This window comes from Calliopsis andreniformis, chromosome 3 (assembly GCF_051401765.1).
Source record: "Calliopsis andreniformis isolate RMS-2024a chromosome 3, iyCalAndr_principal, whole genome shotgun sequence".
Taxonomy (NCBI): domain Eukaryota; kingdom Metazoa; phylum Arthropoda; class Insecta; order Hymenoptera; family Andrenidae; genus Calliopsis; species Calliopsis andreniformis.
Genome location: NC_135064.1, coordinates 19,570,945 through 19,595,511, shown reverse-complemented (window position 1 = coordinate 19,595,511; position 24,567 = coordinate 19,570,945). Strand labels below are relative to the sequence as shown.

The 24,567-nt window shown below is 29.7% G+C and overlaps 6 protein-coding genes across 13 annotated transcripts; 4 read left to right on the top strand and 2 right to left on the bottom strand.

Annotated features, from left to right (window-relative positions):
• Positions 1-1,048: 1,048 nt before the first annotated feature.
• Positions 1,049-4,906, top strand: Sas-4 (spindle assembly abnormal 4). The gene is made up of 3 exons (XM_076393009.1): positions 1,049-4,422; positions 4,505-4,700; positions 4,778-4,906. Exons 1-3 carry the CDS (start codon positions 1,049-1,051, stop codon positions 4,904-4,906), a joined length of 3,699 nt encoding a protein of 1,232 aa, XP_076249124.1.
• A 431-nt stretch (positions 4,907-5,337) lies between these two features.
• Positions 5,338-7,232, top strand: LOC143188643 (serine/threonine-protein phosphatase Pgam5, mitochondrial). The gene is made up of 5 exons (XM_076393013.1): positions 5,338-5,675; positions 6,047-6,225; positions 6,314-6,528; positions 6,588-6,718; positions 6,791-7,232. The coding sequence occupies exons 1-5, from the start codon at positions 5,509-5,511 to the stop codon at positions 6,939-6,941; spliced, it is 843 nt and encodes a 280-aa protein (XP_076249128.1). The 5' UTR covers positions 5,338-5,508; the 3' UTR covers positions 6,942-7,232.
• Positions 7,233-7,483: 251 nt separating this feature from the next.
• LOC143188642 (nuclear speckle splicing regulatory protein 1) lies at positions 7,484-9,097 on the bottom strand. The gene is made up of 2 exons (XM_076393010.1): positions 8,882-9,097; positions 7,484-8,789 (listed from the first exon to the last, which is right to left on the bottom strand). Exons 1-2 carry the CDS (start codon positions 8,905-8,907, stop codon positions 7,658-7,660), a joined length of 1,158 nt encoding a protein of 385 aa, XP_076249125.1. The 5' UTR covers positions 8,908-9,097; the 3' UTR covers positions 7,484-7,657.
• Positions 9,098-9,263: 166 nt separating this feature from the next.
• Positions 9,264-11,978, top strand: LOC143188644 (uncharacterized). Of its 2 annotated transcripts, XM_076393015.1 has the most exons (5): positions 9,264-9,370; positions 9,503-9,596; positions 9,655-9,753; positions 9,822-9,946; positions 11,850-11,978. In XM_076393015.1, exons 2-5 carry the CDS (start codon positions 9,530-9,532, stop codon positions 11,859-11,861), a joined length of 303 nt encoding a protein of 100 aa, XP_076249130.1. In that variant the 5' UTR covers positions 9,264-9,370; positions 9,503-9,529; the 3' UTR covers positions 11,862-11,978. The 2 variants fall into 2 exon arrangements, with proteins under 2 accessions (XP_076249130.1, XP_076249129.1); XM_076393014.1 differs by lacking the exon at positions 11,850-11,978 and having other exon boundaries at positions 9,822-10,154.
• Polybromo (protein polybromo) lies at positions 11,561-21,557 on the bottom strand. Of its 7 annotated transcripts, none has more exons than XM_076393002.1 (27): positions 21,420-21,557; positions 20,657-20,771; positions 20,331-20,576; positions 20,123-20,251; positions 19,857-20,036; positions 19,330-19,774; positions 19,122-19,234; positions 18,955-19,053; positions 18,822-18,884; positions 18,571-18,723; positions 18,340-18,507; positions 18,082-18,248; positions 17,666-17,960; positions 16,243-16,448; positions 15,806-16,145; positions 15,148-15,732; positions 14,905-15,062; positions 14,661-14,833; positions 14,380-14,552; positions 14,179-14,250; positions 13,206-13,388; positions 12,842-12,964; positions 12,440-12,683; positions 12,209-12,359; positions 12,070-12,119; positions 11,868-11,985; positions 11,561-11,792 (listed from the first exon to the last, which is right to left on the bottom strand). In XM_076393002.1, the coding sequence occupies exons 2-27, from the start codon at positions 20,759-20,761 to the stop codon at positions 11,576-11,578; spliced, it is 4,956 nt and encodes a 1,651-aa protein (XP_076249117.1). In that variant the 5' UTR covers positions 20,762-20,771; positions 21,420-21,557; the 3' UTR covers positions 11,561-11,575. The 7 variants fall into 7 exon arrangements, with proteins under 7 accessions (XP_076249117.1, XP_076249120.1, XP_076249118.1 ...); XM_076393005.1 differs by having other exon boundaries at positions 18,574-18,723; XM_076393003.1 differs by having other exon boundaries at positions 21,277-21,513.
• Positions 21,558-22,389: 832 nt separating this feature from the next.
• On the top strand, positions 22,390-24,340 carry LOC143188808 (cytochrome c oxidase subunit 4 isoform 1, mitochondrial). Its single transcript, XM_076393258.1, has 4 exons — positions 22,390-22,503; positions 23,006-23,218; positions 23,373-23,565; positions 24,116-24,340. Exons 2-4 carry the CDS (start codon positions 23,012-23,014, stop codon positions 24,223-24,225), a joined length of 510 nt encoding a protein of 169 aa, XP_076249373.1. The 5' UTR covers positions 22,390-22,503; positions 23,006-23,011; the 3' UTR covers positions 24,226-24,340.
• The last annotated feature ends 227 nt before the right edge of the window (positions 24,341-24,567 follow it).

Sequence of the window (24,567 nt, the reverse complement as noted above, 5' to 3'; positions counted from 1 at the left end):
CTTTATCTACTTATTGATAATATGTAGTGTCACCTCTCTAAACGAGTAGTGTTTATATTTCGGAAAAGAAAAAATTCCGAATTATGATCCCTTTTCATTGTTAGGAAGAGTAAAATACGCTACTAAAGTAGAATCGCTTATTTTTGGTGTCATATTATATATTATTATCAATTTCAAAATCATTGGTTTTGCAAAGTATCTGTCATAATTGATATTAAAAGATTTGAATTTTCGCGCCGTTGTCGCAATTATATATAAGTAATAGATAAGCATCTTCTGTGTTTTTAGTGGCACATTTTACCACGCCACTAGTGACACGTACTGGAAATAAAACAAGAGCGGGAAATCTCTGATCCATTTTCCACTTGCATTACTGAGGAATAATATATTAATTTTACAATGAAATCTTTTTGTAAATATACAAGTGTGTACTTTTTTATTATAATGTTGTGGACTATGCCATAAAATCTTGTTTTAGATGCGAATATTATTTTTTATTCTATTTCTCAGGAGACAAAGGTGAAGTGAACAAGTGGTCAACTAGTGTACCATGGTGTGTATATATGATCTATACATATCACTTTTAAACTGTCAAACGGTTTGTTAAAAGGGCAGGTATTTTCTGCGTTTATTTAAAAGTATGAACATTCTTTTAACAAATCTACTTAGAAATATATTTTTTGTCGCTTTTGTAACCTTTCTTTCTTTAAAGGAACATGGATATATTTATTAAAACATAAAAATACTTACTAAGAGACCAGTATTAAATGTTTTTTTGACTTATATATATTTCTTTTTCAACGAACTTTGCTGGCGGGTGGTTTTTATTATTTAATGCTTTGTTCAAATATGATAAAGAAAAAGAATGTGAAGAAAAAACATTGAGGAAAGAAGTAAGAACAGTTAATTGAAAAATTTTTATGTAAATATGTTATGGATTAGCTTATATTCTTATATAGATGTAATATTTTAAGTGTATGCACAATTATATTTTTATCAGCTCATTTTATACATTAAATTTAATATATATTGCACATTATTTAAAAATATGGAGTTAGAAGCATCTATAGTTGAACGTTTACAAAAATTAAGACAATGGCAATTAGAACAACAAGAACGTTTACTGAAACAACAACAAATACAGAGAGAAATATTGAGTCAAGAGCAAGATTGTATATGTAAAGCCCTTGAACTGTCATTGCAAGGACTAGATGTTAATGGGAGTACATTAGATAAAAATAATTCAAATGTAATTGAAACAGATATTGAGTGTAGTAATAAAGACACAGTAAAGATAAAAAATAGATCACAAGAAAAAGAAGATTATGGAGAATTGGTAAATAATGAATCTTTTATTAATCAGAGTGTAAATAGTTTTGAAAATACAATTTCTCAACAGTCTTCTCAAGACGAATTAGTGGAAAAAACAGTTGCTGTCACTAATCGTATGAAAGGGTCATTTGAAGAAAGAGCAATATCTACTGTTAGAACAAATGGAATGTTATCTTGTACAAAACAGAAACAAGAGATAGAACAATTCATTATGGATGGAGTAGCACCATTGTCTTCTAATAGTCTAGTAATTAATCATGTTTCTATTGATGACATACCAATCCCTTCTCCAAAAAAAGATTTTCATACATTACTTGAAGAAAAATTAAAGGATTCAGAAAATGAATCTTGTAAAAAGTCGAATAATGATTCAATAAGTAAAGTTAAAAAGCCGTTTTTAAAAAAAGGAGAAGGTTTATCTCGCTTTAAAGTACATAAAGAACCACAAGTTCCTACAATGAAAATAAGATCACGGAGTGCATCTTTCTCTGGTAATTCACAATCTAATTCTAAGCATTCTAAGAACAAGTCTAGGCATAGTAATATCATACAGACTTCAAAAACTGTACAGCCACTGAAAAATGCACAATCTACAAATTTATCAAAAAAACATTTGTCTTTAAAAGATGTTCCTTTACCAAAAAAGAAAGCCCGTAGTAAGTCTGAATCTAGTACTTCAGTTACACCATTGAAAAATTGCATTACTGAAGCTAAGAGCACAGTTGATTTAAATACATCAGATATTCATTCCATAACGCAAAAAGAAATGGAAGAAATGCGAATATTTGAATTGTTAGAAGAAAAAGCAGAAAATTCTAGTTTTTGTTCTACATCTAGTGCAGTTCTTGCATTTTTACAGCAATCAACGCCTTACAAAATGAGGAAGAAAGGACATGATGCAGAAAGTAATATGCTTAAGATAAAACAAACTAATCCACTACTTAAAAATATTATAGACAAATCAGCTTTGAAATGTAATCAAGCTGTTACATATACAACTTCTAATAAAAACAATGATTCTTATTGTGACTTTGCATTTGTTATGAACCAACAATCGTCACAACGAGATGCTAAAGAAAATAATAAGAAAAGACATACTCCATTAAAAAAGCAAATTCAGTCTATGTACACTCAAGAGAACTCTTTTGATATTTCTCATGAAGAGAATGATAATGAAACAGATGTTAGTTTACATGTTAGATTTTCTGAATATAATGAGTACAAAACTATTGGATTAACAGATACATCTAGTATATCAACTGAATCATTCATAATACAAAATTTCTCTGATGAAAAAGTTTGGAATGACTCTTTAAATGCAGAAACATCTGACACAGAAACAGTATTAATTCCATTTCAAGTATCACAATCACCTACAATGATGGAAACTAAAGTACAAAGCAGTAATATACAAGAAGAAATAGATTGTGAGAAAAAAAGTATTGAAACCATACAACAAAAGCATACCTTTAATTGTCATAAAGATACAAATAAATATATTTATCATGATAGTGAATCAGAATACTTAGATAGTACCAATCAATTATCTGACAGTGAACATAGTATTTTACATGAATACAATGAGAAAAGTTCAATATTGCAAAAAGCCAATGCATCTTGTAATTCTGAAAACTCCAAAATATGTTTGAATAAAGATGACAATAGAAAAGTAGATAAATGTGTAGGCAGTAATAATACTATATCTACAACTGAAAGTCAAGAAAATCAAGAAACTTTACAAGAAACAAATGAAACAATTTTTAAATCAGAACTTCTGAAAAGTCGTTTATTGGAGTTAGAACAAGAAATTGCTATATTCCGTAAAGAAAATACAGCTTTATCTATTCAACGTAAAAAATTGCAAGAAGATCATAGAAATTTACGTAAAGAATATGCAGAAAAAGAAAAGACTTTGGAAGAAAATATAAAACAAATGGAAGATCGTTTACAAGAAGAAAGAAAAAAACTGACACGCGAGAAAGCTGCATTAGAGAATAGGATGCGAGATTCACAAGAGAAAGCTCAACAAAGTAAAGTAGAAAGACAGGAGATACAAAATTTGAAACAGGAAGTAGAAAAACTAAAAGATGAAATGCATATAAAAGAAAGTAGGTGGAATGCTGCACAATCTACACATAAGTGTCAAATGAGAATATTAAAAATGGAAAATTCAAAATTGAAACAAGAGATAGAGAGATTACAAAATTTAAAAAAAGTTAATGTTAAAGGTAAAGGAAGATGTGGAACTTCTTCAAATACAAAAACAATTCATCAAATTAATAAACAACTTAATAAACAATTTAATAAGGAATCTCAAAAAAGTAATGATAATTCATCATCAGATAGTGATCAGAGATTGATAGAACCAATGATGAAAGCAACTGGTATGATTGATATTCAAGATATAGAAGATAATTCTAATAATAAGGATGCTACTAACAAAAGATTACAAAATTCTCAGATAAATATGATTGATGCAGCTAAGAAACGGAATTTATACGAAAACTTGATTAAAGAAGCAACATCAGATTTGATAAATGAAGAACATCCACAAATGTCAGAAAACATTAATATGTCTAAAATTAATTTGAATGATAAGTTGAAGAAAATAAACGATAGAATAAATACTTTAGAAGATGATTTTGAAAGATCAAGTGAACTTTCTAATGTTACACATTGTAATCATATTAATTCAACTAGTAATGTTTTACCACATGAAGAAAATGATTATGTGCATTTTACATCTCCTACTAAAATAGCCCAGGAAAACGAAAATCAAAAATTAACATCGACATCATCAGATGAATTATTGTTAAATACACACGTGAAAAGTACATCTCATCAAACTACCTCTAGCATTGATAAACAAGGTGTAAGACAAGTTGAATATCCTGATGGACGTACTGAATATTGGTATCCAAATGGAAATGTTAAAAAGATTTTCCCAGATCAAGGTTTAATCAAGTTAATATATTATAATGGAGATGTCCGTGAAACTAATAAAAATGGAAAGGTCAAATATTTTTATGCATCAACTCGTACGTGGCATACAACAATGCCAGATGGCACAGAAATTTTAGAATTTGCTGAGTAAGTCTTTATATTTGATCTGATATATATCATAATATTAAGAAAAAATATAAATTAATTAACCTTTTTATTTATTGCATAGTGGTCAAGTAGAAAAACGATCACATAATGGTACAGTGGAAGTATCATTTCCAGATGGGTCAGTAAGAATTTTGGAATCAGATGGTTCTCAAAAATGGACACTGCCAGATGGTACATTGATTCAAACTTTTACTAATGGAGAAAAAATTTTGACTTTACCAAATGGACAACGCGAAATTCATACTAGAGACCATAAGGTATCAAATAGTAATACATAAACTTTTAAATAAATATTTTTATTATGAGTTTACTTGATCATTTTTATGTATTTTAGAGGCGAGAGTATCCTGATGGTACTGTTAAACTTATTTATCCTGATGGTACTCAAGAAACACGATATTCAAATGGTAGAATACGTCTTAAAGATAAAGATGGTAATCTTTTAATGGATTTATATCAATAGAAATTATAAATAACGTAGTTGTAGTGCGATCAGATATATAGTATTTATAGAAATGCAAAGATTCTATTACAGTTATGTATATGATGCATATTTTAAATAATTTCTGTATACTTGTAATTATAATTATATTAAAACATAAACGATGTTTAAAATAATAGTCGTAAGTAGGTAAATACAAAAAAGTTATTGTATATTTTTATAACATTGTAAAATGAAATATGTCTTTAATATTATATCAAATTATTTACTAATTTTTACATTGTACAATTAAAATTATTTTATTTTACTCTTTTCGTTGTCTATTTACTTTCGTCACGATTAAGAAACTAGAATTTTAAATTTTGTATGAGGGTGTATGTTATATATATATACAGAACTATACACTAATAATAAATAGGAGTGAGACATTTTGAAAGTAATTAAGTATCAATTAAAATGTCATTAAATATCAATTGTGTTTTGTGAAATAGTGGTATTGTAACGTTTAAAAAGCAACAAGAACAGAAGCGCTAGGGAACTTGTTTCAAATCGTCTGTCGTTATGAGAAATCGCGGGATTTAAACTTCGATAGTTAGTCGTGTAGTACCTAACTTATCGTAGCGATGCCCATAAGTTCAAGTTTTAAAAAATGGACCACAGGTTTTGGTGCTTTAACTGGTGCAACGTTATTTTATTGGCACGTTTATGGTGATAAAGAACTTTTCCGGGTACATAATTCTTGGACGACGAATTCAAACCCATCAGTTAAATGGAACCACAATTGGGATAGGTTATATTCTTTGTTATCTTTATCACTATTTTTGATAAGAAATATCAATGAACTTGTATAATTTAATGTTGATATGCAATTAGGATTTGTTTTCTCTCTTATACTTAATGGTTATTGCTCATAAAGAAATGTTACTGAAATTTCGTTTTTTCTTGATATTGCAATGTCATGTGCCTAGAATTTTAACATTCGTATAAATTTTCACTTTAATACAATATAACTATATAATATACAAACGTATAAATATACTTATATACACGTACTTCGCATTTTTATTCCCCTACTCATGTATAAATCACTTTCTGTTTATTTTTAACATTTTATTATTATTATTTTATAAATAAATGTATGATATGTCTGCAATGTTATAGACGAGATCCAAAAAGCTTAGTAAAGCCAATGAAAATAATTAGCGAGTCTGATGAAAATATATACAACTCAGAGTTAGCAACAAAGAAAGCAAAAGCTATTCGCCATATAATTCTAATTCGTCATGGACAATATAATATTAGAGGCAAAACAGATGCAGATAGAACACTCACAGAGCTTGGTTAGTGTTTAATATGTGTAATTTATGTATTATTAAAAATAGCCAAGAAGGATATTAATTGTAATAAACTTTTCATATTGGTATAAAGGTAGACAACAAGCTGAGGCAACAGGAAAAAGGCTGAAGGAGTTAGATTTTCCATATAGTTTAATTGTAAGATCAACAATGACCCGAGCTCAAGAGACTGCAAAGATAATACAAGAAAGTCTTAAAAATGTAGCTGTACAGGATGATCCATTCCTTACTGAAGGTGCACCTATACCACCTGAACCACCAATTGGTCATTGGAAGTCTGAAATACATGTAAGCAAATTGCTTTAAGAAACTGAATCTTTTAAACAAAATATATATAAATATTCCAGTTTTATGAAGATGGTCCTAGGATAGAAGCTGCATTTAGAAGACATTTTCATCGTGCAGATCCCAACCAAGAGAAAGATTCATATACTATTCTTGTTTGCCATGCAAATGTTATTAGATATTTTGTATGCCGGTAATATATCCATATACTTTATTTACTAAACTATAAATAAGATGTTTTTCTTAAAATTTTAATTTATTTCAGAGCATTGCAATTCCCACCTGAAGGTTGGATGCGTTTCTGTTTAAATCATGCAAGTATTACATGGATTTCTATTTACCCTACTGGCAGAGTAGCATTATTAGCTTATGGTGAATCAGGCCATATGAAGCCAACTCTGATGTCATCTAGCTAAAATTAATATAATTTATATATTTTGTATAGTGAAAAAACATTTATATCATTTAGGTTCATAATCTCAAAATTGTATGTCATATAAAAACAATATGTTTTTATTTATTAATTTTATTCACAAAAGTAATGTAATATTTTCATAGAAAAGAACACAAACATTCTATATATAGCAGCTCCTTTTAGGTAATCAAAATTTATCTATAGTATCTAAAACAATTCAAAGACTGATAAAAAGTATTTGTATTTACATGAATTTTTTTTCTGTATCTTTGATGTCACAAATGGCAATAATACACACTGAATGGAAGAAATAGAATGAACTTGTTGAAATTATGACGAGATACATTTTTTATGTAAGAATTGGAATAGTGCTATAATGAGTACATAAATGCCTTTAGTAGTTTATACTTGCAAGGATCATTTTAAGTTCATTATATTTTTTTTATTCAGTACATAACATAAATATGTCATATTTATACATATTTTCAACTTATAAATTTATTTTGTGAACGGTCCCTTATATTGCTTATACACTTTTGTACAGAATCTACTGTATTATTAATTCATTAATATACTCATGGTAAATATCTTACACATTTTTCCAAATTTGTATTAAAATTATTTTGTACAATTTGTATGTTATAATTACCATAAGAGACAAAAATTTGTATTTTGTACTATGAATACAGTTTTGGGAAAACATAGTAATAGTTACAACTATGAACCAGATAATCTTATTGCTTTTCTTGCATAGTATCTTTGTAATGCTGCTTCAAATACTGCTCCAACTGTTCTCTTTTCCCAAATTTTTGACCGTTCTTTCTTTTCTGCCTCTATTTTTGCTTTTGCAGTAACTTTGGGATCCTCTATTTTATTATCATTTGTATCATTATCTTCACATTTCACATTATTTTCACTTTCATTATTCTTTATATCTGAAGTATTTTCTGTTGTAACTTCATTGATTATTACATCAGGTTTAGGATTTTCAATTTGCTTTGGTTTTTTGCTATCAGGTTCTGCTACATCTTTATCATCATTTTTCTGTGTTTCGGACAAAGAAACTAGTGTTTCATTTTCCTCTAATTTTTGTTGAATTTCAGTGTCTGTATCACTATCTTCTTCTGTTACTCTTTGCCTATATTGTCTAACTTTTCTTGTTTTTTTGCTGATATTCTGCTCTTTGTCCAATGCAATTGTAGCTTCTTTCTTATCTACATTTTCTACTTCATTATCTACAGCAGCGTTACTTTCACTCATGTTATTACTGGGTTCTGATTCTTCTGGACCTTTAACAGTCTGTTCATACAGATGTCTATAGAAACCTGACATATCCTGTTGTTTCTTAACATCTGCAATAGCTTCCAACCGATCCATTCGAGATTCTTCTTCTTCTAGCTTCTTAAATTCTTCCAATTTTGCCCTGTAAGCAGATGTAACAAAACTCTCCTTGTCTGCATACATGGATCCTTCTGCTTCTCGTTCTTTTTGTACCATTCTTTCTATTCTGTGTTCTTGCTCTCTTTTTCTTCGTTCTGCAGCTTTTAAAAGAGACTGAATATACCTTGGTGTTTTCTTTTCAGCTTTTTTTTCCTCTTTCAACTGAGTTTTTGTACGTTCCATATTATCATATACTTCATCATATTGGTATATCGTTGGGTCCTCCTGTAAAGCTTTCTGCATATTCAGCTTAGTCTGTTTTTTCATTTTATTTTTCTCTCCTTCTGCTTTAAGAGCTTTCTTGACCCAATCAGTACCATCTTCTTCATCTGAATCATTGTCATCCGCAAATATATTAGTGGGTTTTGGAGTTGCTAGTGGCTGTTTCTTTGGTATAATTAAACCATACCTAGAATTATTTACAGTATTCAATTATTCTATCAATATTAAATATTTCATAACCTATAACACATACGATAAAAAACTTTCAATTCAACTTACTGTTTCTCTTCTTTGTTATTAGACATATTTATAATGTAATAACTTTCAAAGTGCTTGTAATATTAAAATTTCAACGAATTTTAATATATAGTTGTTTTATTAAGTACTGTCACACGTATGTATGTATAAATATAAAAACATGTACACATAACCTCCTTGTCTCATTTACTAATAAACCAGAATAAATTCTTCAAATTTAAGTACTAACCACGTTCTATAAAAAGAGTAGAAGGTGGAAAAACTTATATCAGTAGAAAATATGCATGTATACGTAAATGTTTATCAGCTTTTTAATTAAAATTATATAAACGTTTTGATGTTTATATCATGCTTCAAAAATATTGAAGATGGCGCTTCTTTCTTAGATAATTAGAAGCTGTCAAAAATTTTAGAAGATCGTTTTATATTTTACACGCTCAAACAAGACAAAAATGCGTTTGAAGTGTCATTTCTGAGTTTCGAAAACAAAAAGAATAAACGTAATAAAATGTATATACTCAAATAATATACACTTTCGTTAAGTGTTTTGTTAAAAATATAACAAAAGAACATTCTAAACTTTCAAACCTTTTCGTTATCATTTCAGTAAAATATACGAATAAGGATATTTTTAAATTACAGACATCTCTGAGCTGTATTATCATCAACATGTTTCATTCTCTAATTAACATATCTACAAAACCGCTAGCATGCCGATCTAGACAAATTGTAACAAGTATGAAATGGCGCTAATCTCAATTTTCAAAATAACTTTAATGTTTTAACCTTCGTAGATGTTGCATTGCAAGTGAGAAAAACAGATTCAGACGTTAAAGAAGAATCTACAAGAATGAAACAGTTTCATAAAAAACTCAAATTGCAGCCAATACCAAGTAAGCACAATATATTTGATTTAAATGAAGGAAATAGGAAGGATTAGTTTTGCATATTGTATAAATAGAAGTCGGTCCGAAAGAACGTTTTGTGGATTTAATGCTGGTGGAAACTGATCCAAGTAGCGGGGAATTAATACCAGATAGCGAAAAAGATCCAACGAAATGGGGAGACTGGCAACACGGAGGGCGGGTGAGCGACTTTTAAGTTGTACGCTCTATAAAATTCATCCTATTAATTAGAGATCTTACTTTTTAAGTAAAAAAATAATAGCAAGAATTTTTTCCAATGCTTTGGCACTTTTAAAAAACTTTGTTCTAACATATTCGTGTGTCAATGCTAGGTGAAACGATTTAAATAATATATCTCATTTTGCTGTAAAATAATAATTGCTAAATGTTCCAAAGAGTAAAAAAAGACATTAGAAAAAGATAGCATTGATAAAAATATACAAAGCGTAAAATTACGTACATCATGTTAGTTAAAATTTTTAATAAGTTTTTGCAAATATATAAATAATCAATAAAGAAAACTGTTAATATAATATTTTGGTTTAAAATTATATTGTAAATTCCTACATAGGAAATTCATATAACATAACAAACTTAAATTTCGTACGTATTGTATACATAAAAATGAATAAACTTGTATTCAATCAATTCCTTTGCACATTTACTAATTCTTTCATAATAAAAATACTTTTTCGTATGTGAGTTTCATACATTTGTACAGAATGTAATAATAAAGTATTGCCTTTTAATAACAAAAATTGACGATACGAAGCAACGAAAAACTTTTATCTATACGCTGACAAAATGTAGTTATTAATTATATGTAGTAAACCACGATTACACACAGTTATTATTTAAATAATGAATTTATTCGTACAAATAGATTCTTACGTTGTTCTCTATATGTGTACCACGTTTTTGATGGCAAACATCTTTTTTTATATTCAAGATTGCAGTTTGTGTGAACTTCTGCAGAATGTTACATTGTAAAAAGTTATTTTCATATCTAATTATGTACAGCTTTATAGTACCGTTCACTGAAAATATTGAAAAGACAATGTTACAAATAAATTTACGAATGATTATTAAATTTACTTTTCCTATAAAAGTTTCTTTAGAAAAGTGAATGAATATTACATTGATGTTACATAAATGGAATTAACACACATAGATACAGTAATATTCTTGTCTATGTCAAATTTGTTTTCTAAAGTGCATTATTTTATATTTACATGTACAGCTTAATATTATATTATGAATACAGGAATCTTCAAGTCACACTTTTATAATGCGCGATACACAAAATACAAAATTTTTCTTTATGAAACGTTAAAATTAAGAATAGCAAAGTATGTACAAAATGGCGATTCTTACACTGTAACATTATTCTTCTACGCCTAACAGATCTATAGACGATGTATCGAAAATAATGCACGTAGCATTTTCACTTAGTGAAAATCGAAACTTAGTCGGAAGTTAAAATTAGTATTTCACTAAATTCAAATCTTTTCAAGTCAATATTCTGCAGATCTAAAATCTGGTGATAACCAAATGATGATAGAATGACTTTTGTAATTATTCTTAATAATTACAAACCAGAAATCACTGAAGGACGTGCTACCATTAAGTTATGTTTGAAATACTAATTCAAAATGAGAAATGAAACAAAAAAAATGTAATATGAAAGTATAAATATACTGATATTCAAATAATAATTCTCAGTCTTTCATCTAGCATCGACGGACCTGAAAATTGTAGTTTTAAGGTAGCATCGAATTATTAAAGATTATAGATCTTAACGAGTTATAAACTATAAAGTTTTATTGATGGCTAACACATCTCGCATCATCATGTTCCTGAGTGTCCATAAGGCGTTCACCACATTTCCATGGTTGCCTACACCATTGCCTAACCACTCGGCAGGCAATTTTGTTACATCAGGAATTTGTGTATTATCAGAGTTAGCATTCATTTGTTTATCCCAATTTGATATGTACCGATTTTCTACATTTAATGCCTCAATATACCTACAAATTAAATGATGTTTTTATAAATATATATAATTTCAATTATAATTCGAATAGCAAAAAGAATAATCTTACCGTAAATATGCGTCTGAATGTAATACACGACTTGGTCTTGGAGGAACAGCAACAAACATTGGTTCTGGTTGTTTGGTAGCAGGAACATTACTTGTCTGCGTCGCAGCTGCCGATGTTTCTAAAGTAAATATATTTTACATATAACTATGTATACTACACATTTACTGTGAATACTAATTTCTATTTATTACGAATTAATTACCTGTCTCCATTGGCGGTAATATCGTTGGGCCTTTCGATGCCATGTAATTTCTGTAAAGAATAGCAACACAATAAAAATGAAAAACAAAGAAATGTATAATTGATGTATTATAATGGTGAAGCAGTTTCTGATATCATACTTGCTTCTTTCCGAAGGAGGTATTATACGTCCATTTGATTTAAGGATATGTACTTCCTTCACGTGCCTTGCGAGCCTTTGTACACTAGGAAACGGAGGTACAGATTTTTTCGTACGACCACAACCACGCCACTGGCATTGAAACTCCACATCTGTTAGGAAATAAATATTCTTCGATAAAGTCTTCATTAACTATCAATGGTATTGAAGTAAAGCATAATAGAATACGTACCATTAGAAGCGTTAGCGAAAGACGATTGTACGTGTCCATTCTGTTCGGCGATACAATGATCGATGCAATCAGTCATATCTTCAAATTGCCAATCACAATTATCCCAACAGCATTCGTATACTACATCTTGCACAGAATTAGTACCCACTGAAACGGATGTTCCTTTAAGTTGGCCTCCGTCTTCGTTCATTTTAATTGCTCTTTCTTCCCATGCCTGTTTTTCACCCGCTGGCAATTTCCTCCACTGAAATTAGAAAAACACTTAATTAGAAAATGGATCTAACTAAATGATTAACTTTTTTTTGTAATATGTATTATCTTATAGTTTAATCGTCGAACTTTCCTTCGTAAATAGACTATTAACATTAACTTGGAAATGAACAGTAAAAAATAAATAAATACCTCGTTGCCAACAATTCTGCTAATTTCCCCAAAGGACGATTCGGGATTGTTTTGCGTAATCTGCGTTCGCATTTTACTTGAATACAAAATATAGCCCGTAACTAATTTCTTACCGGCCGTTTTCTAAACAGAAGAAAACATAAATTACAAACTGTCATCGTCCTAGAGACGATATTTAACAATTACACCTTTAAAGGTAACATTTAATCATCCTTCTATGTTAGAAAAGATGTTCGAACGGTGCAGAAATTTCAAAAAAAAATAAAGATATGCTGGCATATTTCTCTAAACAAAAATAAAATAAAACAAATAAAACGCAGTATGTGATAAATTTATAAGCAAATAATGTCACGATAAGGCCTACCTTCTTAGTCGACACAGGAGTTTGAGTATTGGAGAGCACCGGTTGAGCTTCTGCGGATCCAACGGACGGTGGACCACCAGCGTCCATGCTGTCCTCCCCAACTCCTACTCCTACTCCCACTCCTAATCCTACTCCCATGCCTAGCACATCGGGTTCCAGCTTCGGTAACAATGGTGATGCTTCCTATACCATTTATGTTATGTTACGTTCATTATCCGTTACCGAATGTAGTATCATGAATATTCTGTGAATACTTCGTATCAGTATAACAATCCTGCACAAAGCTATATTATCTACGTAAACCCTTTTTTTCAATCAGATATCGTCAGATTTAGAAGAATTTTCCAATAAATTTCAAATACCGCGCTGTATTTCCTTAACGTGACTTTCCAACTCCAAGACCAAGATTTCATAATTTTTCAATCCTTGCAAATAGTTTAAAAACTTACACGTTTAAATATTAGTACTGTATGCATTCCTTTTAAAGCAATACCTTTCGTTTTTATATTATTGGGTTAGAGTGACATGGAAGCGAGACTTTTTGGTGGTATTCTACGTATATCATATATATATATATATACACATATATATGTATTAGCGATAAACCCAACAGGTGCTCTGAATTTAAATCCATGAAAAATAATTGCTAGGCCTACGAATGCTATGTAGAACATAATCTCATAAAATATATATGTATATGTATGTAAATGATAATAAAAAGAAAGGAACAAAGTAAAGTAAAACGAATATGCCGGCATAAAATGAGAAACATGCTCAGATACAAATTGGTACAAGGCCTTCGTCACACGCAAATCATATGTATATGTTAAGTAAACCTAAAATGCAGCTTCATTTTATGTAATTCGATATCAATCTGTAACTATGTTTATATGAGCTTGCGTGTGATTTGAAGAGAACATGCGTCTTTGTCATATTGTTAACGAAACGTAAGAAAATTATCAGTAGAAATTACCATTTCAAATTGAGTTGAACTAGGAGTAACAGACTTGACTTGATTTTGCGTCTGAGCCACATCGCCCGGAACCTATAACACACACATCACATGCAAAAGCAATAATATTTAGTTAGTTGCACGTCAAAATAGTGGGGCTACTTATTGTTATCGAACATTCGTGTATAATGTTAGCTCAAATATTTCAAATTTTTTACAGACCTTAGCAGGATTGATAGGTCTTCGGAAGAAGTAAATTTCATCTTCAGTTACTGCCGTACTGTGACTGAATTTTTTTAAACCCTCCTGCCCAAGTTTTTTCATAAGATTCTTGCTTTCGTCGTACAACGACTCGCAAATATATATATCATCTTCTGGGATTTCTGTAGGTCGACCTATTGAAAGCATTAAATTGTTACAAAAATGCTATACTCCTTTGAAAACTATACATTTTTCAATTTTAACCTGATTAAATTTTATTAGAATTTATCTAATGTACTCACTGCATATATATTCTCCATAATCAAGAACAGAACACTTTCCAACAATAGCTACAATAGGGTGAGTACCATCAACAGTAGATAAGAAAAGTTCTTGTTTATAAAATAATTTTGTAGGAGTATGTGGCACTTCTGCAGGCATTAATAACCATGGGCCTTTGAAGTAGCACTTTCCACTAAAATAAAAGGCAAAAATATTGTTAATATTATTACTTCTACGTAATTTATATTAAAATACATTACATACTCTTTGGTGGACCATATAGCATCAATTTGTGCAATTTGTTGTCTACCTCCATCTGTCGCTACATAAACGAAATCTCCGGTTTTTACAGAACCCGCACATGTATTGTATTGCTCGTAATAGGTATTCTCTGTGTCATCTGGATTATATACTATCACATTCTATAAGATAAGATACATGAGATGAGACTATTTACTGACATACAGATTCATTATAAATAATATGGTTATTATAAATGTAACTTACAGGTCTTTCTTTTTCTGTCGGTTTTTCACCTTCTTCTAACTCTGCGATTTCTTCTTTGTGTTTTTCTAATCTTTCCTTATAAACTGATATTACCCTCTTTGGTTCTAAAGGCTTATCTCTTGAAACTAGTTTTAAATGATCTGGATCAAAATTCCAGACTTTGATCTTTTTAAATGCTCTTGCTTTTGTAGAATATCTAGATTCACATACATATACATCCTTTTCTAAGAAACCTTCTGGTTGCATTCTAAAATAATCCTTAACACTTAAAACACAACACCTGCCAGCTACTTTGGACAAAGGTACAGCTACATGAGCATCACTTTTGAATAGTTCCTTGTCAAGAAATTTCCTAGATGCTACATGATAAGTTTCACTTGGTCTGTAAAATAAATTGCCATATAACATTTGTTGGCCTTCTGCATTTGTCCACAAACGTTCTATAAGGACAACACTATATTCCATGCCTCGTTCTGTAGGTTCTATATACGCAAAATCACCGGCTCTATATACTTCTTGATTAAAACTCATTGAACCACCATTATCGCTATTACTTCCTTCCGTATTAGCATTTGTTTCAGAATCCTAAGCAAAATGAAGACACCAAATAAATAAGAATATTTTTCTTTAGATTATTTTTATGACAGATGCTACATACTTTTGTATCATTTCCATCACAACTTTCTTCTTCATTAGGCAATGTTAATTCTTGTTGTTGTTTAACACGTTTCAGCTCTGCGACTTGAGCAGAAAGATCGAGAAGAGTATAGTTAAGTGCTGGTGAATGCAATAAATCTCCACCACGAGTTACTTCATCACGAGTACGTAAAAAAAATGCTTGGAGTTCTACACTATCTTCAAAAGGTTGTGAGTCTGTTCGTGACAGTCTTCTAGCTCTTTCTAAGCAGGTGAACACATCTTCTTGAAACCGATCTAGACGTTTATAAACTCCACGATCTAATCTCCTTTTAATTAAATCTAATGATAATCCTCTGACTCTATTATTCGAGACAAAAGAAATTTATGTCAATAATGAAAATCATATTCTGTAAATACAGTTAAATAATATTGAATGCATATCAAAAACAAGCTTACTTTTTTCCATCAACAATATCATGTTCTGGTAATTCTGCCATAGAATCTGAGTAACATCTTCCTTCTTCATCTTGATGATTGTAAAGAGCAGTAAAAATAGTTGCCAATATTTCCTGGATTGCAGCAGATACATCAGGGACACTTTCATCATCTTCACTTAATTGTAATTTAGTTTGAAGAACTAATCGTTGTAAAATCAAAGCATCCTAGAACATCATTTCATTTGTTCACAGATAATATTTTGTATATATTAGTATTATTAGCTTTCACTGTAAAAAATCAATAAAAAAAAAAAAAAAAAAAAAAAGAAAAAAAACTATTAATGAGTAACAGTTTAAAAAGAATGAAGTAATTGATTACTTCTGTCTCACTCTTCTTAGATTTTTTTGATAAACGTTGATCTACTTCCTTGTCTCTCATTAAACGGATAAAACAAGGTCGGACTTTTAATGTCTTTTGCGCGGAAACATTGCTTCCTTGTCTATTGCTATTCCCTTGTTCGAACATTCTGAACATATGTACACCCATAAAAAAACTTTTGTAAAGTCACAACATTTACAGTGAATTAGTAGATGCATTTAATTTATGATCATCAGTGCGATACAATCGCATATTAACGCTAATTTTACTATTACATACATTTACAGGTAAAAATCATTTGTTATCGCGTTAAATTCTTGTATTAAATCAGACGAAGCGACAAAGCTATGAAGGAAGCAAACTTCACGTAACCTCAAAAACTGTAATCGTAAACAGATCGGACTTTCCATGTTTTAGCGCGAAATTTCAATTCAACTTCCGTCTTACGTATTATTCGTAAGGTACATTGTTGCTATATCATAATTTAAAAAATATTGAATATAACATTAATAACCGTTTTTTAAGCTATCTTTTGAAACAGAAAATGGTGGAATTCTTTTGTAAATAAAAAATTAATAAGCAATGTTAATTAGAAAATTAAGTATTAGAAAATAGAAATTGTTTGTTATTTTACCCAAATTCAAAGTAAAAATTTATTATGATACCTATATTCTTAGAGCAACATTTTTCAAAATTAGTAGAGTTCATTATTTGAAATGCTAATTTATTTTAACCATTTAGTTTGGAATCATTGAATTACTTATGCGACATATCATTGTTTATAATTGCAGTTGCTACATATTAGAAAGATTAGACATAAATTTGTTCCCACAAATAACGATTCATTTTTATTCCATTTTTGTAAAGTACAGGACTGTCTTTTAATGAAAACTATTTATAAAAGAATATTATCAATCCCAACAGTAAATTCTTTATTATTGTATCATGAATTATTGATAGAAAAGTATAACTGTTTCTGTTATTTAATATAGTCAAATGCCAAACCAAATGCTTAAATGAATATTAAATTATATTATGTATATACGCATATGAGTGTACAAACCTTGTATATTTGTGAATCAGGTTCATTGTATTTGCAAGCATTATCAAACATTAATATAAAATCCGACACAAGTTCGTCTAAATTGTCGTATCCATTGTTTTTTAATGTGGAAGCTATTTTTTCCATGTTCATTGGCTGTTTAATGACTTCGTAATAATCAGGGTACTCGTTTTTATTTGGCAATTTCATAAAAATTAAAGATAACTGTCTTCCTTTTGCATCGTGATAGTCTTTTATGGTATCATACATAGTTTTTAATTTTTGTAGGTGAAGCGGTACAACTTTTTTAGGTCTCCTATATATTGTAAACATATATATCACGTGCACGTATTCTTTTTATTATAGTAAAAATACCGTTTCAATTATATGTAAAGATAAATATTTTTATAATTTTACACACGTTAAATTTTACATACCCAACATTCCTAGTCGGCGTCGATGCACTTGATTTTGTTGGCTTAGGTGTTTCTGGTAAAGGACCTAATTCTTTTACTTTATCCATTAAAACCTTTTCCAAAGTATTTGCATCTTCATATATTAAAGAACCTTCTTCATTGTACTGACGACAATTGTTAAACATTAACTGAAAAGTAAATATACAATGTAAAATAAAATATTTCAATAAAAAATACAAAATACATATTTCTTTTACTGTAAAAACATTTAAAATGTACCTTAAAATCTTGTATTAACTCATTTTCACTTTGATATTTCTCTGCTTTTATATTAGCTTCAATAGCTAACATATCAATGGGTTCTGCTATGACTTGATAATAATCTGGATACAATTTTTTAGAAGGCTTTTCCATGAACATTAACATCGGTTGTCGACCGTCTTCGCACTGTAAAATAATCCTCTGTATTGATATGTTTTTATTTTAGTAATTTATATTGGAATTACTTACAACGTATTCCATGACACACTTAACTAACGCATACAATCTTTTCTTCAATGGTATGTTATCTTTATATTTTCCACGAGTTAACAGATTCGAAGCACGCTTAATTAGTTTAGGTTGATGCGAACTATTTTCAAATTCGCTATCCGAGTCTGAGTCCTGTACAAATAACAAATAAAAGAAATTAGTATCAAAATTATTTAAAATATATAAAGAATATTACAAAAGATAGTACATTTCAATAAAATTGTATTTACCTGATCAAATTCCAAAAGCTCTTGCACTTTTTCTTGCATAATTTTTTGTAACTTTACAGCACACTAAAAATTTACAACATAAGTAAATAACATTCAAATAAAATTTTAAGCTAATTGATAACTAATTGATTACCTTGTATAATCTAGAGGTATGAATATTATATTTTTTTGCATTTTCAAACATGATATTCATGTCACCAGCTACTTCACTAACAGTCCCATATTGACCTTTCTGCAAGAGTTATGAATAAAATGAAAATGAATTACAAATTATAAAGTACATACATTTTTATTACTTACCTTTATTTTTGTACGTATTTGTAATAAAGAAATAGGATTCTTAATCATTTTATAATAGTCAGGATATAATCTCTTCGGTGGTAGTTTCCAGAAATATTCACTCATTCTAACTCCTGTACAAATTTAAAAAATATACCGCCATTATTATTATTATAACAATAACCGTTAAACTGCGATAATATCATACATAAATTTGATTTCAAAATACCTTGATTATTAGGCGCTGTCCGTATAGTTTGAAATAGCTGCCATTGTGGATTGTCAGCTTCTTCAGTTTCTGCAGGCTCTTCATCTTCGTCGTCACTTTCTTCATCTTCATCCGGTAACGAAGCAGTTTGTGCAATTAAAGATTGTGCCATAGTACGACTTCCTCTTTTACTTCGTGTTGATGGCGCCGTTGTTGCAATCTTTGGAATACTGCTACTTAATCCACTATCCTGTTTTCTTGCTGCTGCAGTGATAATCTTTTTCAAAAGTTTAGCATCTTTGTAAATCTGAGATCCAGGCTCGTTAAACTGACAAGCATTACGACACATTAACATTAAATCTTTCTCCATGTCGGCGACGCAGCTATAAACTCCTTCTTGAATTTTTCTAGCAACCGTTTTCAAATCTACTGGTGTCTCAATTACATCATAATACTCTGGATACAACTGAAAATATAATATTATTCCTATAAAACATTTGCTTAAGAAGAAAACTCATTAATGCTTCACCAGTAAAAATTTATCTAACTTTTTTGGATGGCTTGAGTTGGAACATTGTATGTAAAGGCCTATTATTATCAGCTGGATCTGTTGCTGTCATAACTGCTGCAAACAGATCTTCAAAAAGTTGCATTGTCTCCTCATCAGGATTTGTAGAACTTTCAGATGTGTCTTCTGCATCATCTTGTTTCGTTGTAGCTTTTCGAGCCTATGTAATTTACATAATATATTTTTTTCATGTTTGTCAATACAATAATAATACATCAATATTGCATTGTACATAGTATAACTTACCAGTCGTCCTACTTTTAATATAAGCTTTCCTTTAGGCTCTGGGTCTTCATATTCTTCCATAATACGGTTTTTTGTATTTACACATAATTCCCAAAGCTCAGTGGCATCTTTATACTCAGGAGAAGTACGCTGTTTTTAAAAAATAATCTTTATAGTAAGTACTCACTTAACATACATGTATTCAATAATTTACATTAATGTACATTACCATATAAAAAGCTTTAGCATTATTAACCATAAGTTGAATATCAGCTGCTAAATCATCCATATCTCTATATTCATCAGTTTTTAGTTTTTGTTGAACCTTTAATAGGTCTATAGGATTTGTTACAACTTCATAATAACCAGGTTCTTGTCTGCGTTTAGGCACACGTATAAATGCATCACACAACAATGTTCCATCCTCCCTTTTTTGATTACGTAGCACATCGTATAATTGTTGGCACAAGTCACTCTACATATATTAAATTAAAGAATGATTACCTTTAATTATTAATCAAAAACTGAGTTCCTTTAATATATAAAACAACTTACAGGATCTAATTTTTTTCTTCTTTTTGTTGGTTCAGGTGGTATATCATCACCATCGTCTTCTGTGCCTCGACTTGCAACTGAAGATGTTCTACGACGCTTGTTCATCTTGAATAATCTTAAAAAATAGGAAAGATAAACATGGATACAAACACAAATTACACCACTGTCTTGTATCAATATGGAACTACTACATCACAATTTCACGTCTAAATCCTAGTGTCACTATAAGAAGTGTATACAGAAAACTCTTCAGCTACATGTTATGTGCCTGAGCCAATGCAATATAACTACATCACTTGGATCACAGAAAAATTTCAACGCAAAATAAAAATCTCACGGGACGAATTTTCTGTATAACATATAAAATTGCTAAGTGTGTTACTTTACAAAGGAATTCCTTTACGTGCGTATTAGGTATGAAAGTAATCGAGATAGACCAACTGCAGTTAAGAAAATTTCGCCGCCATGATATGTCGCTACTGTGCTTCAAAATGCAGAGGATGCACAAGGTTTCAATTTTTCCATGTAATATCGTAACTGGGCACACTGTCGGCCGGAATTTAACGCGGAAATAATATCAACCTCGCGTCTGAATAAACAATAGAAAAACCGTTCGGTACCAACGAAGTTTATAACGAATCTCCGCCTGGCTAAAATTTGCCGCCATATCAAAACCTCACTGGCATCGTTGAACTTCGTTCGCCCACAACTGTTATTGTTTTTCTCTCGATGCACTCGTGTTATCCGTCATTGGGATCCTCACCTGTCGTTAAAGCTTGTACAAAAAAATGTTCATTAAAATACAGCATGTAAAATAAAAGCGTTACAAATGTAGTACGCTTTTCATCTGCAACGCACCATGACACACGACTTGGCTAACGTCATGCCGTAAGCAACCGCGAGTTTACAATCGCGCGAACTGTACGATCCTATAGCCAGAAATAGAGACTACTTCATAATTCTCGGTCGATAAGATAGAATTCAAATATTTTCATATGAATCGTTCAGTGGAGAATCATCAAAAGGCTAATTATAAGATAGAATAGAAATGTTCATGTTGAAATATAATTTATAACTATCTTTATAACAATTAGACCAATTGGTGGATTGACAGAAAAGGACCATTTGCATAACCTGTATGCTTCCCCGACCGAACTCCTTTGGATTTGTATTTCTGATGAATTCTAAAAGGTTTAGCTTACGATAATTATTGATAGCCTGGAAATACTCAGAAATTGGATTAGTTAAAGTGTATATTAGCGCAGAAGAAATTTCAATCATTTTTTTAGATATCTTTTATAGCATTCCTAAAATATACTATCGTAAATAAACATCGTTTATATCCTTGAAAAGAGAGAGTTTCTAGGTTTCTGTTTATAGAATCTTTTTTTTTCTTTAGAAAAAGTAGAATAGGCTACTAAAATGACACCACCTATTTTGATCATTTGATTTTGACCACCCTGTATATGTAATTATAATTTTCATTTTAGGAAGAATTTTTTATAAATTTTAAACATACTTTAATTATGATTACATTTCTTTTCTTTAGAAATGAAATATTCAACAAATGCTAAAAAAATATCGACAGAAAGTTATTTTGTTTATATGTATTTAACTTTTTTAACACAAAATCTAAGGAAAATTTTGTAAATTTTATATTTTTTTGTGAAAATCGCGTTTGCTTGAAAATTGACGTTAAAAACAGGTATATATCGATATCTTACAATTCGATTTTGTATATATGTGTAAGTACTAGTAATACGTATCACTCGTGAATGACCAAATTGTGAACTAACCCTACTCGTAGCCATTTTACTCTGCAGCGAACTGCGTATCGTCGAAGGAAAGTAAGTTTTCATATATTACGTTATATTATTAATTGTACCTATTAACAATGACTATGATTACGGTATTTATGTAGATAATTGCTAACTTGAACAAATTGGAACATATTCCATATTCTCTTTTATGTCGATTTTGTGCAATTTACACTGGTTAGGTAACAACCGAATCTTTGCACGAATCAATACGTAACATAATTTGGAAAATTAAGCAATTTTATAAATGTATACACAAATGTATAATGGAGTATTTGAAAGTTGGCTATTATTTGTAGTGTTTTTATACTTATTTGTATAATTCATGTAGCAGGTGAATAAATTTCTATATCCAAAGTATATAAAATATCAAAATACTTTACTAGTATTTGAATACTTTTCTATTTATGATAAGATTGTATGAATGATTATATACTTTAAATTCTATTTTACCACAATCATTATTTCATGTGTACCTTTTAATAAATTCATTTTTATATTTGTAATTTATTTAAAATTTGTATTATTTTAGCACATAATGGCTGGCAAATTATTTTTGTCGTGTTTACGACAAAAAATTCCAGCTAATGTTCGTGGAATGTCGTCTACTGCTGTCGAGGTTCATGACAAAATTGGAAATAGAGATATAGTAGGTTATGGATCCAATGGAGAAATAACTTATCTAGATCGAACTGATTATCCCATGCCTGCAGTTAGGTTCAAAGCAAATACATCAGATGTCATGGTATAATCTCCTTCTGTATATCTATTTTATATATTTAAGTAATTATTACTTTATACAATTTTTATAATTATCATAATATGTAATACTTAAAGTACACATAAATATATGGCTACATTAAGTGAAACTTATTACTTTGATCTTAATCTTATTATAGGCATTAAGGGAAAAAGAAAAGGGGGATTGGAAGAAATTGTCTATTGAAGAAAAAAAAGCATTGTATCGTGCTAGTTTTTGTCAAACATTTGCTGAAATAGATGCTCCTTCAGGTGAATGGAAAGGAGATATAGGAATAACACTTATGGGTGTGGCATTAACTTTGTGGTTGTGCATGTTTTTCAAACAATATGGTATGTATAAATATAAAACATATATTTTAAAATTTTCAGTTATGAAAATAAGACGAAAATCAAGAATAACGAAATTATAGTTGATCCTTCATTTGTTAATTGTAAGCATTTGAAAATTAACAAAGTTCACCTAAAACTCGGCAAATTGAACGGCATCAAGCTTCCAATAAGAGTCGAGCTATTCCACTGCAGCTGAGAGGCGCGGCTTTCTTACGTCAGTTTCTTTAAATACTTATAATTAGCAAATGAACGCTCAAATGCAATTTTATGAGTATGTGTCGATCAGAGAATACAACTATTGCGAGTTGTCGAGAGTCAAATTTACCAGTATACGCAATATTGAGAATGCTCTTATAGGAAATTCTTGGACGAACACATACTTTTATTTTTCATTTTCGTCCTACTTTAACGTCTAACATTCTTTCAAAAACTTAATAGAATAAAAATTCCAGAAAATATATGTAAACAATAGGATTATTTTAATTAAAGTACAATTACTAATTACTTAAAAGGTCTAGAATTTAGATACTCATCTAATAACGTTTTACAGTACTCCCTCCATTACCAATTACATTCGACGAAGATCGCAGGCTTGCACAGTTGGAACGTATGAAAATATTAGAAATGAATCCTATCACTGGAATTAGCTCTAAACCATAAATCTAAGTCATTTATACTTGAAGCATAGTAGAAAAAGATATCATACAGTAACACTTAATAATATTGTTTTATGTACAGTTATCAAGAAAAATTTAATAAAGTGTTACTATTGTAATCATTGAGTTTTATTGTATTATGTTATCATAGAGATAACACCTGTATACACACATTTTTATTTATAGATCCAATAAATACAAACATTATTTATTAAATAGCGACTGTTCTCATTTTGCCTGAGATTCTATTCTATTTTAATCAAGTTTTAATTAATCTATTTATGTAGAGAGGTAAATTATATAATATTTTTGTATAAATAAATAATTATCATTTGTAGAATAAAAT